Source organism: Lithobates pipiens, unplaced genomic scaffold (genome assembly GCF_037356315.1).
Source record: "Lithobates pipiens isolate NorthernLeopardFrog02 unplaced genomic scaffold, aLitPip1_a1.2 Scaffold_13, whole genome shotgun sequence".
Lineage (NCBI taxonomy): Eukaryota > Metazoa > Chordata > Amphibia > Anura > Ranidae > Lithobates > Lithobates pipiens.
The window spans coordinates 339592300-339610602 of NW_027507718.1; the positions used below are offsets into that span (position 1 = coordinate 339592300).

Here is an 18303-nt window from a genome sequence, read left to right on the forward strand (position 1 = left end):
AATGTCCTTGCCTCGCTGGACAGGGCGGTCAGCGGTAAGGTGCATTTTACCGCTGACTCATGGTCCAGCAGGCATGGACAGGGATGTTACCTGTCTTTCACGGCCCATTGGGTCACTCTTCTGGCAGCTGGGAAGGATGCAGGACAAGGTGCAGTAGTGTTGGAGGTTGTTCCGCCACCACGCCTCCAAAATGCTACTATTGGTTGTGACACACCTCTCTCCTCCACCCCCTCCTCTTCTTCTTCCTCCATGGCCTCTTCCAGTGCTCTGTACTCAGAACCAGCGGTGCTCCGTAGGCGTTCCAGGGGCTACGCAAGTACACAGGCAAAACGATGCCATGCCGTGCTTGCGCTGGTTTGTTTGGGGGACAGGAGCCACACTGGGGCAGATGTTTTGTCAGCTCTGCAGGGGCAGGCCGAGAGGTGGTTGATGCCACGCCAGCTTAAGCAAGGAATGGTGGTTTGTGACAATGGCACCAACCTCCTCTCCGCCCTCCGACAGGGACAACTGACCCATGTGCCCTGTGTAGCTCACATCCTTAACATGGTGGTGCAGCGGTTCTTGGGCAGGTACCCCGGCTTACAGGATGTCCTGAAGCAGGCCAGGAAAGTCTGTGTGCATTTCCGCCGATCATTTAATGCCTGTGCTCGGCTGGCTGAGCTCCAAAAGGAGTTAAACCTGCCCAAGAACCGCCTTATATGTGACATGCCCACCAGGTGGAACTCAACGTTGGCCATGCTGCAGCGGCTGCACACGCAGCAGAGGGCCATCAATGAGTACCTGTGCGACTACGGCACCAGCACAGGGTCAGGGGAGCTCGGTTTTTTCTCACCACGCCAGTGGGACATGATCAGGGATGCATGCACTGTCCTGTCATCATTTGAGGAGGCCACAAGGATGGTGAGCAGTGACAGTGCATGCATCAGTGACACTGTACCTCTTGTCCACCTCTTGGAGCATACGCTGCGTGGAAAAATGGACAGGGCACTTGAGGCAGAACAGAGGCAGGAAGAGGAGGACTTCCTTGCCTCTCAAGGCCCCCTTTATCCAGACAGTGTTCCTGCTGTGCCACCCATCACACAGGAAGAGGATGAGGAGGAGGAAGAGGAGGAGGAGGATGATTGTGTCAGCATGGAGGTGGAGGCTGGCACTCAGCATCAGCAGCAGCAGTCTTGTAGGGATGATTTACAGTCCCAAGAAACACGTGGACTTGTACGTGGCTGGGAGGAGGTAGCTGCGGATCATGTTGCCCTTAGTGACCCAGAGGACTCCGGACCGAATGCCTCAGCTAACCTACGCTGCATGGCCTCCCTGATCCTGCAAAGCCTGCGGAAGGATCCTCGTATTCTTCGGATCAAGGAGAGGGACCATTACTGGCTGGCCACTCTCCTTGATCCACGGTACAAGGGTAAGGTTGCCGACCTTATCTTGCCATCGCAGAGGGAGCAGAGGATGAGACATCTCCGAGAGGCCTTGCAAAAAGGTCTGTGCAACGCGTTCCCAGAGACTGGGAGGTTACAAACTCCTGGTCCTGGACAACGTGTTGCTGAGGCATCGGTCAGAAGGAGCGGTGGAGAAGGTGGCCGTCTGACTGAGTGTTTCAGACAATTTTTTAGTCCGCAGCCCCAAGGTATGATCGGTTCCAGCAACCATCGCCAGCGTCTGATTTACATGGTGCAGGAATACCTAGGGGCAAGGTCAGACTTGGACACCTTTCCCACCGAAAATCCTCTGGCTTACTGGGTCTTGAGGATGGATCACTGGCCAGAGCTTGCACAGTATGCAATTGAGCTACTGGCCTGTCCTGTATCCAGCGTTCTTTCGGAACGCACCTTCAGTGCTGCTGGTGGCTTTGTTACCGATCACAGGGTGCGCCTGTCCACCGAATCAGTTGATTGACTGACCTTCATCAAGATGAATCAGTCTTGGATCACCCACAGCTACCAAGCACCTGAAGCTGATGTAACCGAATAATTTTTTTTTTTAAATATCACATCCCTTCAAGACTGCCTATGCTGAGTGACTGTCCTGTTATGTTGATTGTCTATCCTTTTCCTCCTCCGCTGATATGTTGGAAGAACATTTTTGGTTCTGGGTGATGCCACCAGCCCAATTTTTCTGCCCCTGTTTAACAGGGGCATTTAATTACAATTTTTGATGCAATGCTTTGCAGCAGGGCTAATTCCTGCAATAAAACTAGAGTATATGGAAGAGGTTTCAGTGTGGTGGCACCAGCACCAGTGCCTAAGGCCCATTTTTTCTGCCCCTGTTTAACAGGGGCGTTTAATTATAATTTTTGATGCAATGCTTTGCAGCAGGGCTAATTCCTGCAATAAAAGTAGAGTATATGGAAGAGGTTGCAGTGTGGTGGCACCAGCACCAATGCCTAAGGCCCAATTTTTCTGCCCCTGTTTAACAGGGACTAGTAATTACAATTCTTGATATAATATTTCACAGGAGGGCCCGTTCCTGTGCCCACCCAGAGTAACTGTGAGGACTTTTAGTGTTGTGGCACCAGCAGCACAACCACCAAAGGTCAATTTTTCTACCACTGTTCAACAATGGCATGTAATTACAATTATTGATATAATCGTTCACAGCAGGGCGCTCCAGCGCCCACCAAGAGTCACTTTGAGGGCTTACAATGTTGTAGCAAAACCAACACCTTGTTCCGCCATTTCTGCAGAGCATATAGGGCAGGCCCCTACTTTCAAACATCCAACTTACAAACATCTCCTACTTGCAAATGGAAGGAGACAACAGCAAGTGAGATGAAAAAAGATGGACGACAAAACTAATTATACAGGGGTGATAACCCTTCCCTATGTTTTCCAAAAAGCTTAAAAATAGTTTTTTTGACTGGAGCTACACTTTAAAAATGTACCAGTTGAAAATTACAAACAGATTCAACTTAACACAACAAACCTACACAGTCCCTGTCTTGTTTGCACCGCCTGTATACTGCTGTTCTGAGTATATAGGGCCTGGGGGCCACACGCATTTCCTTTTTTTATTATGGGTACAGGGTTCCCCTTAATATTTGTACAAGACCCAAATAGGCTGGTAATGGGCAGGGAGGGCTACCCATGCCATTTTTCTCAATGATTTTCAACCATATTGCAGGAACCAGATATAACATTAAAACCGCAAGCAGTTTTAAATGGAGTTATTTCCGTTTAATGTCATTTTGTGCAGGGACTGTTCTAAACACGGGAAACACGTGGCACTTCACAGGCATACTACAGACACCCCCCAGGCACCATATTTAAAGGAACATTTCACTTTTTTTTTCACTTTAATCGTCATTAAAATTAGTGCTCCCGCCAAAACGGCCATTTTTAAAAACATTTTAGGCATTGACCCATGTCCCCTGGGGCAGGAACCAGGTCCCCAAACCCTTTTTAGGACAGTATCTTGCATATTAGCCGTTAAAATTAGCACTTTTAATTTCGAACGTTCGAGTCCCATAGACTTCAATGGGGTTCTAACGTTCGTACGAATTTGGGGTCCGTTCGAAAGTTCTGGTGCGAACCGAACCGGGGGGTGTTCGGCTCATCCCTAATCTGCACCATCACAATTTATTTTTCACAGTGACCATTTGACAAAGAAAACGCCCAAAAATGACATTTTTGCCACATACCTAATTCAGAATTTTAGAGAAAGTTTTCACATTTCTATTTTCCTACTGTCTATGATTATTAATTAATTTAAAAGCCCAATTAAAGCCTAACACCTTTTAACCACTTGCCTACTGGGCACTTTCACCCCCTTCTCGCCCAGGCCAATTTTGAGCTATCAGTACTTTCACACTTTGAATGACAACATTTTTCTAAAAAAAAAATTGAGACAGATAGAACTTTCGTTTTTATCTTTTGCTAAACAAACAAAAAAGGACAGAATATTTTGAAAAAAAAGCTGTAATAAATTTAGCAAATAAGAAACTTTTCTTCTTCACAGATGTGCACTGCTGAGGCTGAATTGATATGAACTTCTGAGGCTGCACTGATAGACACTGATGAGGCTACACTGATAGACACTGATGAGGCTACACTGATAGACACTGATGAGGCTGCACTGATGAACACTGATGAGGCTGCACTAATAGACACTTATGAGGCTACACTGATAGACACTGATGAGGCTGCACCGATAAACTCTGATGAGGCTGCACTGATAGACACTGATGAGGCTGCACTGAAGGGCATTGATGATGCAGCACTGATGGGCACAGATAGGCGGCACTGATATGCTGCACTGATGGACACTAAGAAGCTGCACTGATGGTAACTGATTGGCACTGATGGGGCTGCACTGATGATTAGGGCACTGATGATCAGTGCCCTGATTATCAGTGTAAACGTGTGCTGTCACGGGATTGCTGGTTATTGGCTTTCCTTTCCTCAAACAGTGACAGCACTGAGGAAAGGAAATGCCAATAACCGGCATTTGTTTACATGTTATCAGATGATCGCATGGTAAAGTGAATATCGGGGTTCGGGGAGGACATCTATAGATGCCCTCCCAGATGCCCTCCCAGTACTGGACAACTGTTTTTCGGCTACAGCGCGGTTGGCAAGTGGTTAAAATAATATATACAGTAAATAACAATTACTACAGTATGTAACAATACCTTAGCAGGAGTGGACAAACTAATATGGTAGTCAGGTCACGTCATTATTGCTCAAACATTAGAAATACAGAAATGAGTATCAAATTAAAACCAAATAGAAGAGTCCAAGATAATTTAATTGGTAAAAAAGTCATATAAAACAGCTGACCCATTTCAGGAGCAATACAACTGCCCCTTTATCAGGGCTCAACACAAGAAAAGACTTGGATGGACAACTTGGAGTGACAACTTGACAGCAGTTTCTGAGCAGCAATGGGCCATATGCTGTCAAGTTATTTCTCTACGTGGCGAGTTCAGTACGTATTTCTAATATAGATCTTTGAAGTCACTGTTTTCTCTACATACAAGTCTATGCAAGTTTTATCCTGCGTTGAGCCCTGATTAAAGTGGTTATGTTTCCCGCTTGGTGATTTTTACCTTCCCGTAAGCCTATAATAAGACTTACCTGAAGGCAAAAAAGAATGCAGGTTTAGGAGATATTGACCCTGCATGCAGCCGTTGACATCAGCAGCATATGCTCTCTGCAGGTCCGGCGTATCCTGCCGGAACAAAGGGCTCCCACATGCATGTGCTTGAGTGACATCATTGCGGCTCCAAATGGGAGTGGTGTTGCCTCTGAAATGCATTAGCTGTTTTTATGAGACTTTCTTTATCAACAATTTTGGGACTTTTTTATCTGGGTTTTGTCTTGTGCTCTATTCTGTATTTCTACGATCTGTTGATTGCCCATGGAGGGAAGCTTTGCTGTGTGTGAGCTGCCTCACCAGAGCTATTGAACTTGTTTGAAGTTGCCTTGTTCTTATTACACTCGCAAATCTAAATGTCCCCAGCTCCTCTGTGAGTATGTTGTTCTGAGGTCTTTTACCAGGTATTAGTGATGTTGAATCCAAAATGTTGTGTTACCACTGGAACAGGAATGGATCAAATTATTATAACTTCCTATCCCTACCCACACAACCAAAACATTTTGGCTTTAGCTATATACTCACCCAAGCTCTACTGCTATATAGTATAGTTGGTGTGTAGAGTAGTCGGTGCTCTGGCTAATTAAGCACACAAAAGATCCATAGAAAGTACAGGCCGGCAACTCTACAGCTTCTCCATAGAAAATATTTATTTGAGCATTACAGCAATAACATCATCCATCAAATGGACGCGTTTCGACCTTAGGCATTCATCAAAAGCATACACATGTTACTTTAAAAACAAGTATATATATGGGAAGCTGCCCTTGTGAGGTATGAAGGGCATAAATCACTTAATTAAAAATATCAGCCCATTAATTGGTTACAGTTGGAGATGACCAGACCTGGGCCAAACAAACATAATGTAGCACTAACCCCGAAGGAGCTGCCGGTTATTTTTGGGCTTACCATTACCTTCCGCTTCTTCTTGTTGCACGTTTAGGGGATGTCCTGTGGTAGGTGACCCAGTAACTTGAAACTGACAATAGATCCAGTTGAATGGATTTTATTTGCAAACTTCAACCATTGAACAGTCTTTTAACTTGGGATCAGAGGGTTGGAAAGGAGGGTTCAGGTACTCTCAATGTCAAAGTCAAAAACATTAAAGAACTTGCATACTTTGACTGCATCCAGAGAATAGCCATTCGCAGCTGGATGAACACTCAGGTTGGACAGTCCCTCTCTCACAAGGCCTAGCAGCCAACCAGGTGTTTACTCAGGAACAAAGTCTTTGTCACAGACGTTGTTGCAGAACATGTAGGGAAACTAAGATGTAGAACACTTGTAGGATACCTGGATCTTTCAACCAGTGTGGCGATGTTCACAAGACTGGATTCTCTCGGTTACTTCAGCCCTTCCAGGCTCTTGTTAAGAAAACCAAACTCACACATGGTAATCTTCTAAAGAGCCCTCCCCTGGAATGCTTGAAGTTCAGTGGGTCTCTCCCGAACCAGAGACGGCACCCAACCACATCAGAATCCTCCTTTAGTTTCCCTGCCTTAGGATAGCCAGCCCTAAGGCATTAATAGCCTTTCTGGGGGCTGGTCCGGAGGACCAGGACCATGTACGCAACACTTCATACTGGACCAGAACCCCCGAAACTTATGCCTTCCGCATCTTAAATACCCTCTCCCAGAGGGCACAGCAAGAGGGCCACTCCCACTGACCTGACTCCGAGAGAGAGTAAATTAAATGCCCAACCAGACCATAGTTCCACGCCTGCCACCAGAGACAACGCCCCCCTGTGGCCAGGCTGAACATCTCACAGCCCAGTCAGACTGACACAGAAGTCTAATTTAGGCAAATAGACCCAAACCAAACTGTAGTTTGGGTAAAGTTTTAACTTTGTAAAACACATAGTGCGCACTCTTCAGGAGCCCGCCGCTACAATAACAAAAATGATTACTGTCTTCTTCATCTTGCTTACTGCTTGAATGTCACATGCATTGTATGTCATCACTCCAGACATTAATACAGGACACTGTCAGGGTTCAGTAATGATGATTGCTGTTTTAAGCAGTTTATTTTTTAGGAATATTCTTGATCTGTTGTATTGCTTCTCCAGAATTCTCAAGGCAATACTCACTCATATTCTCTCCAATTGCCGGAATCCCTTATAAAACATTTATTATTATCATTTTTATAAAACAAAATTTGATATACATTCTTTACAAGGACAATGGTTTTAGGCTACTACATGTGGGTACATTAAACTATGCTTAGTGATAATAGAAAATGACAGTGATGTGCAGTAAAAGAAAGAGTGTCACATTTTTGTTGGCTGCTAGAGACAGGCCTATATATGTGAGAAAAGCAACTGTTCCATTATTTAGCTGTTCACCCTGATACTGCAGAGCAATATTCTAAGATAGTTCTACATTCCAAAGAATATTTTATTTTTTAGGAACTGAATATAGCTACAGGCAAAACTTAAATTTATATATATGTATTTTGATAGAATGGTGAGGAGTTAGAACCCTTGTTAGGTCTTTATTGTTGTCTGTGTCAGCTTCACCAATGTCACTAGGAATTGAGGTTAGAGGGAATTGCCACTGGAACAGGAGTAGAAGGTAAATCTTCCAATAAAGAAACTTGTTCCCATAACAACTATTTAAAGGGGTTGTAAACCCTCAAGGTTTTTCACCTTAATGCATTCTATGCATTAAGGTGAAAAATCTTCTAAAGTTCAGCAGCTTCCCAGAGCTCCCCTTTTACTTACCTGAACCCAATCGTTCCAGCAACGGGGATGAGCACAGCAGCTCCAGCCGCTGTCTCAGGTCCTCATTGGATAGATTGATAGCAGCGGGAGCCATTGGCTCCCGCTGCTGTCAATCAAATCCAGTGACAAAGGGGGCGGGGCAGAGTCCTGCTGTCTGTGTCAATGTACCGAGCAGCAGTACTTGGAAGCACGGTCGCATGGGTGCCCCATGGAATGCGGCTCTCTGTGGGGGCACTTGAGAAGAGGAGGAGCCAGGAGCGCTGCAGGGGGATCCCAGAAGAGGAGGATCCGGGCCACTCTGTGCAAAACCCTTACACAGAGGAGGTAAGTATGACATGTTTGTTATTTAAAAAAAAATAATGTTCTAGATCTGTTATATATTGACTAGCCTGGTATAGAAGGCATCACTCAAGCTTTCTCTCATGTTTTCTAAATGATTCTCTCTGGAATCCTTTATACAAAATGCAGTTTTATTATTAATATAAAAGAAAATTTAATACACAGTACATTGTTTACAAGAACAATGGTTTTAGGCTAATGCATGCGAGTACATTAACCACTTGCTTACTGGGCACTTAAGCCCCCTTCCTGCCCAGACGAATTTTCCGTTTTCAGCGCTGTTACTCTTTGAATGACAATTGCACGGTCATGCTATAGTTTACCCAAATTAAATTTTTATCATTTTTTTCGCACAGATAGAGCTTTCTTTCGGGGGTATTTAATTGCTGCTGGGTTTTTTATTTTTAGCGAAATAAAACAAAAAAGGACCGAAAATGTAGAAAAAAAAACAACACTGTTTAATAATTTGTTATAAAATTTTGAAAACAGATCATTTTTCTCCTTCACTGATGTGTGTTGATGAGGCTGCACTGATGGGCACTGATAGGTGACACTGATAGGGTGGCACTGATAAAAACTGATGAGGCAGCACTGATGGATGGCACTGATGGTTGTCTCTGAAGGGCACTGATGGTTGGCACTGATAGGTGTCACTGAAGGGCACTAAAAGGTGGCACTGATAGGTGACACTGATGATCACTGATGGGTGGCACTGATGGGCACTGGTAGGCACTGGTAGGTGACACTAATAGCCAGCACTGATCTGTGGCACTGATTATAAGACACTGATGGGCACTGATTGGCAGCACTAGTGGGCATTGATGGGTGGCACTGTGGGCACCAGTAGGTGGCACTGGTGGGTTCTGATAGGTGGCTTCGGTAGATGGCACAGTGGGTAATGGCAGCTGACACTGGTGGGCACAGAAAATGTAGCCGCGGCTTTCTGTATGAGGGACCGATTTCCCTCTGACAGAAACCGGTGATCAGCTTTCTATTCCCCTCACGCTGACAGCGCGAGGAAAAAAAACAGATTACCGAGCTTCTGTTTACATCATGTGATCAGCCGTCATTGGCTGACAACTGATCACGTGGTATGGGGCAGGGATCGACCCCTCACTCGGATTTGCGATCAGCCGCTTGCGACCCGCAGGGTTGCGCAGACAGTGCTTGCTTGGCAGGACATCCATGGACGCCCTGCCGACAGTTAACGCCTGCGCTGCAGCCGTCTTTTGGCTATAATGTGGGTGGCAAGTAGTTAAAATATGCTTATTGACAATAGAAAGATGGCACTGATGTGCATAAACAAAACAAAAAAAATGTTTATGACATGCACTCAAAGCTGGTCTTTAGGCAAACAGCTAAATGCACAGAAGAGAGCTATTTTACCAACAAAAGGATTTGTATTTCTGCCTATCCTGTTCTGAGATTTACAAAATCTTTCTCTGCCGCCGTCTCACTTTTATTATTACATTTCATTTTTGGTGTAATGGGCACCACATCCCCAAATTGATACATAGAACACATTCCTTTCATTGTGAATTCAGGACTTATACACCTCTTTCAAATGGGCCCTTACATGCGTACGCCAGATTTCAGCTGCAAGAATCAAGAAGGGTTTCCTGTGGTTAGAATGTACGCTATAATGACAGGCTGACAGCAGTTATGGCTGCTTACATTTATTCACACATTAAGTGGTTACCTACAGTAAGGAATGGATGGAACTGTAAAAGTCCTGGTGCAGCTGGCTCACTTTGTAGGGCTTTTTGTTCACTACAGTCTGAATTGCAGAGCTCGTTCTTTCAGTACTGTAGCATAGAGCGTATAGAGCATTCACTAGCATTCCATGCTACTACGGTGGTCTAACAAATGGCAGGCAGAAACAGAAGCCACCTTCCAAATCACCGCCACAAAAAATATATATACGGGCAGTTGCTACATTGGGACCTGGGCACCCACATGCCCTGGGTGCCTGGCATTAGCGCACAGAACCTGGTAGAGGAAGTGAGCGAGAAATCTTCCTCTACTGGCTGATGTGTTAAGTGACAGATTGGAGAGCACAGGGCTGCTGAAAGACTACACTGGCCTAGCTGCTGCTAAATGGATGAAGGCTCTGGGGAGGGGGGGGGGGGGTGTTTGAACTCCCCTGACCCCCACTCCCATACAGACAGAAATAAAAAAACTGATAAAGGTTCTATTTTTTTTCGAAAACTGAATAAAAAGTCTCTTGGCTTTAGATACAATTTAATGAGGAACAAAACTAGTCTAGTTTAGTAATGCAATTTTACAAGGTCAACTACTATTCATTTTGAAGTAGCTTTTTGTGTCAGCTATTCTTTTGGAAAAGTGATCGTATGAATAAGCCCGTTCCACAGAATTGTGCTTTAGCTATTAGCATGCTTTACATGGCAATACCTGGTTGCTAGGTGATGTACTGACTGCATGCCGAGGCTTCGAGAGGTGTGTGAGTAAGCAAAAATTGATACTATGTGCGAACCAGCTGAAACCAAACACCTTTTCTGAAATACATGTTCTGTCCTTTGTTTCTGCCCACAGGGGTGCAGCATGTGTAATGTTATACAGAAGCAACATTCAGAAGACAATGGCCTAAAGAAGAAACAGATCAAGCCTTCCATTAATGAGCTGAGCATGGATTAGTGTGAGAAACCCGACAAGACACACCATGGCACAGATCGTCAGTATCAGCAAGAATCGGCCTAGTATCAGCCTGCAGGGGGTCGACTCAGAGACATGTACTATAGTATTCAAGAACCACTGGATCCAGGTAATAATAAATCAGACGTATACACATAGTTTTAAAGTTCAAATGGTTGGTTTACAGCTCCAGCAGCTAAAGCCTGTTTATTTCTAAACACCTTTCAAAGAAGGAAGAACAAGTGATTATCTATTACCTAGATTGAAAAATTAGATACCAGTTGTTTTTCATTTTTAAATAGAACATTCATCTGCATTGAAACACTAATTTCAATAACTTTTCCATGCCTGTATTTAATTTATTACAGAGTATTTCACCTTGTGCTTCTTGTTGGCAATCTTTGCATGCCTCGTCTGTATCCCCCTGATATGGTACTTCATTTTTTAAATTCCATCCTCTTTTTCTCTTTGAGGATTTACTGGTCCTCCTGTACTTCACTTGTTAAATCAAACCCTTCGGGCTAACTTGCTAAAAGCACACTCAGCGTTAGAAAAATGAAGGAAAGGCATAAGAATCAATCCTGACAGTCATTTGACTGTGGTTCTCAATGCAGTGGTTCTCAATCCTGTCCTCAAGTACCCCCCATGGCCATCCACCTAAACTGACAGGTCGGGCAAGGAGAACATTAATCAGAGAAGCAGCCAAGAGGCCCATGGTAACTCTGGAGGAGCTGCAGAGATCCACAGTTCAGGTGGAAGAATCTGTCCACAGGACAACTACGATGCCGTGTACACACGATCGGGATTTTGGTTGGAAAAAGCTTTGATGGTTTTCCCTACGGAATTATGATGGGATTTCGCTCAAGCTGTCTTGCGTACACACGGTCACACCAAATTCGGACCGCCAAGAATGATGGTGACATACAATGGGACTAGAAAAAGGAAGTTTGATACCCAGTAGCCAATAGCTTCCGTCTCCTAGTTGAATCTGAGCATGCGTGAGTTTTTGCACGTTGGAATTGCATACACACGAATGCATTTTCGGATAGGAACTTTTTCAGACCGGAAAATTGAGAACATGCTCTCAATCTTTTGCTGGCCAAAATTTGGCCAGCAAAAGTCTGATGGAGCGTACACACGATCGCATTTTCTGACCAAAAGCTCTCATCAGTTTTTTTGCTGGACGAAAATCCGATCGTGTGTACGGGGCATTAGATAAAATAGCTGTCCAAAATACCAAGCCATGGAAACTGATTTAAAGCACATATGCAAGATAAAGGAAAACCTGCAAACATGGCCTGTTGGGGGTACTTGAGGACAGGGTTGAGAACCACTGGACTGATGGAACCTCAAGGAGATGGAGGAATGGAGTATGTCAGATATGCAGGGGTGGCTGAAGGGTTCCATAACAGAAGTTCAAGTTAAAACAGTTTGGGATGAACCAGTTACCAGCACTACGCAGAGGAAGAGACAGGTGATGACCTATAATAACAAGAGAACATATATGAAGCTGCTCCAAATATTAATCAAACACTAAATAGAAATACAACATAAAAAAGAGTCCTTCACGAAAAAATGTGTATAAATAAGTCCACACTGGTTACTCTTGAATCACGGTGACTCCACACATATATAATAGAAAGTGCCCGACCATTGAGATAAGGTTGGATGGTATCATACATGCAGTTTGGAGAGGGGTGACCGGCTGTGTGAATGATATACAATTCAACAATGCTGAACCATTCTATGGTGACATACAGGCCATGTGCTATAGTCAAGATTTTCCTTCCCACTACTCTATTTGATGTCTCTTTTCTCTTTGCGCCTGTGCACTGCCATTTAAAGCACGATACTATCCTGTGAAATCCTGCAGAACATCAAGTGGCTTCCTGGGTATGAGGTCTTGTTCCTGTGAGATATAAGGCCCCCTGGTATAAGCTAAAGGCTGCAGCAGGGTCATATCCATGTGTTCCTTATGCTTTGCCATCTGGTAAGCGCAACCTTATCTCGTGGACGGGCACTTTCTATTATATATGTGTGGAGTCACCGTGGTGTTAACACAAGAGTAACCAGTGTGGACTTATGGTAGTTATACACATTTTTTCGTGAAGGACTCTTTTTTATGTTATATTTCTTTTTAGTGTTTGATTAATATTTGGCACAGCTTTATATATGTTCTCTTGTTATCATGTGTGTATCCCACCTTTGAGCTACGGCCTCGGTTTGTGTTTTTTCACTTTTCTTTCTTTTTTAATTTTTGGTATAGTGCAGTATTTTTCTTTAGTTTAGGTGATGACCTATGCTTCTCTATACAGAGTGAAAAAGTACAGAGAAAAAATTGCAAAAGTCATCTTTCAATGTATATATATATATATATATATATATATATATATATATATATATATATATATATATTATACACTATATATATAATATCATGATAATGTATGGTATGGATGTGAAGTGTTTACAATTTTTGCTTTATAGAGGGTTTTTTTACGAATTAGAATCTTGAATATATCCACAAAGAAATACTGAGTGGTTCCAATCACTCAGGAAATCAGGAGCCCCTATCGCAGTTTCTAGACGTAGCACCAGTTTTTGCCATGGCATCTAAGATTAGTTCAGTTATAGTGACACAATAAACTCGTCTCATCTGGCTCAATTTATTAATGGAATTTTCTTTCAGCTTTTACCAACAAAAAAAAAAAACCCCAACCCCTTTCATATATATATATGTGGCATTTATAAAGCAGCATTGATATGTTCCTTTTTCTGTGCTGCCACTTTTAAATTTTTTTTTAGCTGTGAGCAGCCCCCTGCACTGTGACCATGCTGTCGCTGACAGCTCCTGGTCACATAGCAACAACCATGTTATTATCATGTCATTACTGTGACAGTGTAGTGCTGAGGCTTATAATAGCCATAAAGAAATAAATAAAGATCACAAAGTGAACAGTACAGTGCAATGTGCCAATTAAAGTCCAATGACTAATATAAAACTGAAAAATATAAGTCAATTGTGAAGAATTAAATCCAGATGTGAATCAACCGTGGTGTCTCAGAAGTGATGACTGCACAAGGGAGTGGTGCTTGTCAATAATATGGATACTCATTGAGGTACTCTTACCAGCAGAGGTGGACACACATACCATCTGGCAGTGGGTCAAATGCGCATAAATGGTGGTCTTTTGGATGTGATACCAAGGTGCCAGATAGTTGTATTTAAGTAAGATGACACGGTCCCGATCCCAGGGATACATTCACAGCCACCGATGGTCTCTACACACGTCCAAAGCTTCAGAATCCAACCCGTCAGTGCTCACCAGTACCGAAAATATCATGAAAAAGGAGGAAAAAAGTGCTCAATATAGTGCAGATCAGCCAATAATGTTTTATTGGAAAATATCTCGCAGTCAAGGAGACATAAAAAAGGACACAAAAGTATAATAAAAATAGCATAAAATCGTTTAAAAAAAAGCAGCTTGGTATCACATCCAAAAGACCACCATTTATGCACATTTGACCCACTGCCAGATGGTATGAATGAATGAATGAATGAAATACTTGTATAGCGCACAATGCGAACTGAATCGCCTCTAGGCGCTGTAGGCGGTATGTGTGTCCACCCCTGCTGGTAAGAGTACCTCATTGAGTATCCATATTATTGATGTTCTCCGTGTCACAAGCACCACTCCCTTGTGCAGTCATCACTTCTGAGACACCACGGTTGATTCACATCTGGATTTAATTCCTCACATTGACTTATATTTTCCAGTTTTATATTAGTCATTGGACTTTAACTGGCACATTGCACTGTACTGTTCACTTTGTGATCTTTATTTATTTCTTTATGGCTATTATAAGCCTCAGTGCTACACATTTTTTGTTTATATTTGTATAACTTTGTTTGTTTGAGTGTTAGCAGCTACAGAAATGTATTTTTATTTTCATGGTTACCACCCCCTTTATACTAGGTTTAGCACGGTGTTATCCCCCTTTTCTGATTATTACTGTGACAGTGAATTACAAGGATCACATGATCAGAAAGCCCAAGAAACACCTCCGTTCTTAATATCTGGGGTTAAACCTGACCTCCAAGGTTTAGTAAAGTTTAAATAGTTAATTTGGACCAAGCTGATCCAAAGAATTTGGTTCTGGCAGCAGGACAGGAACTTCCCATGGCTCTCCTGGAACAAAATCAAGTCAGGTTGAGAGCTGCTCAGCCATTCACCGCTAGCTTTGTATTCTATGAACGAATAAAATGCTTCCCCTGATTAGCTCAGTCGGATATCCACCCGCCTCTCTGCCTAAGCCAATCAGAGTAAGATTTGTATTCATTCATAGAAGATAAATGTCCCTATGAATGGCTGAGTGGTGCTCAGTCTGATTCCAATTTGTCTTAGAAGCAGGATGGGAAGTTCTTGTCTTGCTGCTACAACATAGGGCTGTATACAGTATGTAACTTAGGCTACATACAGTTCTTATAGCACACACAGATCAGCTTTAGGTGTATATGCAGTGCCTTGGAAAGGATTCATACCACTTGAAATTTTCCACATTTTGTCATGTTACAATTAAAAAGGTAAATGTATTTTATTGGGATTTTATGTGATAGATCAACACAAAGTGGCAAATAAATGTGAAGTCAAAGGAACATGATAAATGGTTTTCAAAATGTTTTACAAATAAATCTGTGAAAAGTGTGTTGTGCATTTGTATTCAGCCCCCCTGAGTCAATACTTTGTAGAACCACCTTTCACTGCAATTACAGCTGCAAGTCTTTTTGGGGATGTCTCTACCAGCTTTCCACATCTAGAGGGTGCCATTTTTGCCCATTCTTCTTTGAAAAATAGCTCAAGCTCTGTCAGATTAGATGGAGAGCATATGTGAACAGTCATTTTCAAGTCTTGCCACAGATTCTCAATTGGATTTAGGTCTGGACTTTGACTGGGCTATGCTAACACATTATTATGATTTGATCTAAACCATTCCATTGTAGCTCTTGTTGTATGTTTAGGATTGTTGCCCTGCTGGAAGGTGAACCTCCACCTGCAGTCTCAAGTTTTTTCAGATTCTAACAGGTTTTCTTCTAACATTGCCCTGTATTTGGCTCCATCCATCTTCCTACAAATTCTGATGAGCTTCCCTGTCCCTGCTAAAAAAAAAATCCCCACAACATGATGCTGCCACCACCATGTTTCACGGTGGGGATGGTGTGTTCAGAGTGATGTGCATTGTTAGTTTTCTGCCACACAGTTACATTTTGGTCTCATCCGACCAGAGTACCTTCTTCCACATGTTTGCTGTGTCCCCCACATGGATTTTCGCAAACTGCAAATGGGTCTTCTTATGGCTTTCTTTCAACACTGGTTTTCTTCTTGCCAATCTTCCATAAAGGCCAGATTTGTGCAGTGCACGGCTAATAGTTGTGTGCACAGATTCTCCCACCTGAGCTGTGGATCTCAGCAGCTCCTCCAGAGTTACCATGAGCCTCTTGGCTGTTTCTCTGATTAATGCTCTCCTTGCCCGACCTTTCAGTTTAGGTGGATGGCCATGTCTTGGTAAGTTTGCAGTTGCGCCATACTCTTTCAATTTTTGGATGATGAATTGAACAATGCTCTGTGAGATGTTCAAAGCTTGGGATTTTTTTCATAACCTAACCTTGCTTTAAACATCTCCACAACTTTATCATTGACCTGTCTGGTGTGTTCCTTGGCCTTCATGATGCTGCTTGTTCACTAAAGTTCTCTAACAAACCTCTGAGGGCTTCACAGAACAGCTGTATTTATACTGAGATTAAATTACACAGGTGGACTCTATTTACTAATTATGCAACTTCTGAAGGCAATTTTTCCATTAGATTTTTCCATTAGATTTCCATTAGAATGTTGAAAACCATTTATCATTTTCCTTCCACTCTACAATTATGTGCCACTTTGTGTTTGTCTATGACATAGAATCCCAATAAAATACATTTACGTATTTGGTTGTAACATGACAAAATGTGGAAAATTTGAAGGGGTATGAATACTTTTTAAGGCACTGTGTATATACAGTGTATATATATATATATATATATATATATATATACATATATATATATATATATATATATATATATATATATATAGCGCCGGCTCCTGAACAGCACACGCTATGTGTTTTTGGCTTTTAATATTCCTGGAACCGCAGTTTGGTTTTGGGTTTAATTACTCTAAATTTTGGCCTCAGTACCAGTCTGGCTGGATTACATTGTGTTGTGCTTGAACATAAGTGGCGCTGTCATCTATGTCAGGTGCTAGAATGCAGTCCAGTTGGGTGCATGAAGTGCCAATTCTCTCTCAGGACCAGCACAGTGGGAGTGTCACTCTTGTTGTACATTCTGGGAGAGGTTACTTAAGGTATGGACATCACATGCTTCGGGGTTCCGGTCCAGAAGTTCTTTCTGGCTGTTTGGTTCTGGTCCTCCCGACCAGCCCCCAGGGCTCTTATGGCCTGGGGTGTGGATCCACCCTACTCCAAGTCTCGGGGCAGGCTAGCCCGAGGCAAAGAACCTGAAAGAAGGATTCAAAGGTGGTCCGGTGCCCTCTCAGTTTGTGGAGAGGCTGAGCAACTGTAGAGGCATCCAGGGGAGGACTCTTCGGGAGAAGGCCACGCAAAGGTTGGCTTCTCAGCAGGAGCCTGGAGGCTAAGTTGAAAGACCCCAAGCGAATCTGATCTTATATGGTATCGCCGAGCCGGCTGCAAGATACTGGTACCGTACGAGGGTTCTCTAAGTTGTCTACATCTTTCAGTTTATTCATGTGTTCTACAACAAGTCTGTGGCAGAGACTTTGATTTAAGCACCCTGTTGGCTGCTAGGCCTGGTGAGAGAAGGACTATCCGATAAGGGTGAAGATCCAGCTGTGAATGGCTATTCTCTGGATTTCCTAATGTGAGGGACTAATTTTTGTCTATTTGACTTAGTCACAATAGTACCTGGACTTTCCTACCTAAACCCTCTAACCATACTTTGAGAGACTGTGTTCGTTTACTCTTTTTGCAAATAAAAATCCCTTAAGCAGATCTGGCGTCAGTCTCTGCGGTTCTTGGGCCATCTACCTCTGGGAAACCCCTAGACATACACGAGGTCAAGAAGGTAACGGTAAGCCCAATTAAATCAGCCGCTCCTTTGGAGGTCAGTGCTACATATATATATATATATATATATATATATATATATATATATATATATAGTTTTGTCTGGATATACACTTTAAATTCATGTGAGTTTCATAATTAAATTCTTAATACTACAGAATACACTGAATACATTCAGAACTGGGCCCAAAATTCAATAGGCTTGTCTTTACTGTACTTAAACATTTGTGTTTGGAAATTATCTTTAAGTTCCACATTTTGAATGCAGAAAGATAAGACTAAACTGACCTACGTTAGCAAATTGGTCAACTAACTTGATCTTCATAATATAGATCAATATTCTTTTACATTATGTT

General features: G+C 42.8%; 1 protein-coding gene across 4 annotated transcripts in view; it reads left to right on the forward strand.

The window, feature by feature from the left end:
* FHIP1A (FHF complex subunit HOOK interacting protein 1A) overlaps window positions 1-18303 on the forward strand; it is a 362353-nt gene that overhangs the window by 157117 nt on the left and 186933 nt on the right. For all 4 annotated transcript variants that reach the window (XM_077477033.1, XM_077477031.1, XM_077477030.1 and 1 more), the window contains one exon: window positions 10706-10934. In XM_077477033.1, coding sequence (XP_077333159.1) covers window positions 10833-10934 — 102 coding nt within the window. In that variant the 5' untranslated portion in view covers window positions 10706-10832. The remainder of the gene's footprint in view (window positions 1-10705; window positions 10935-18303) is intronic.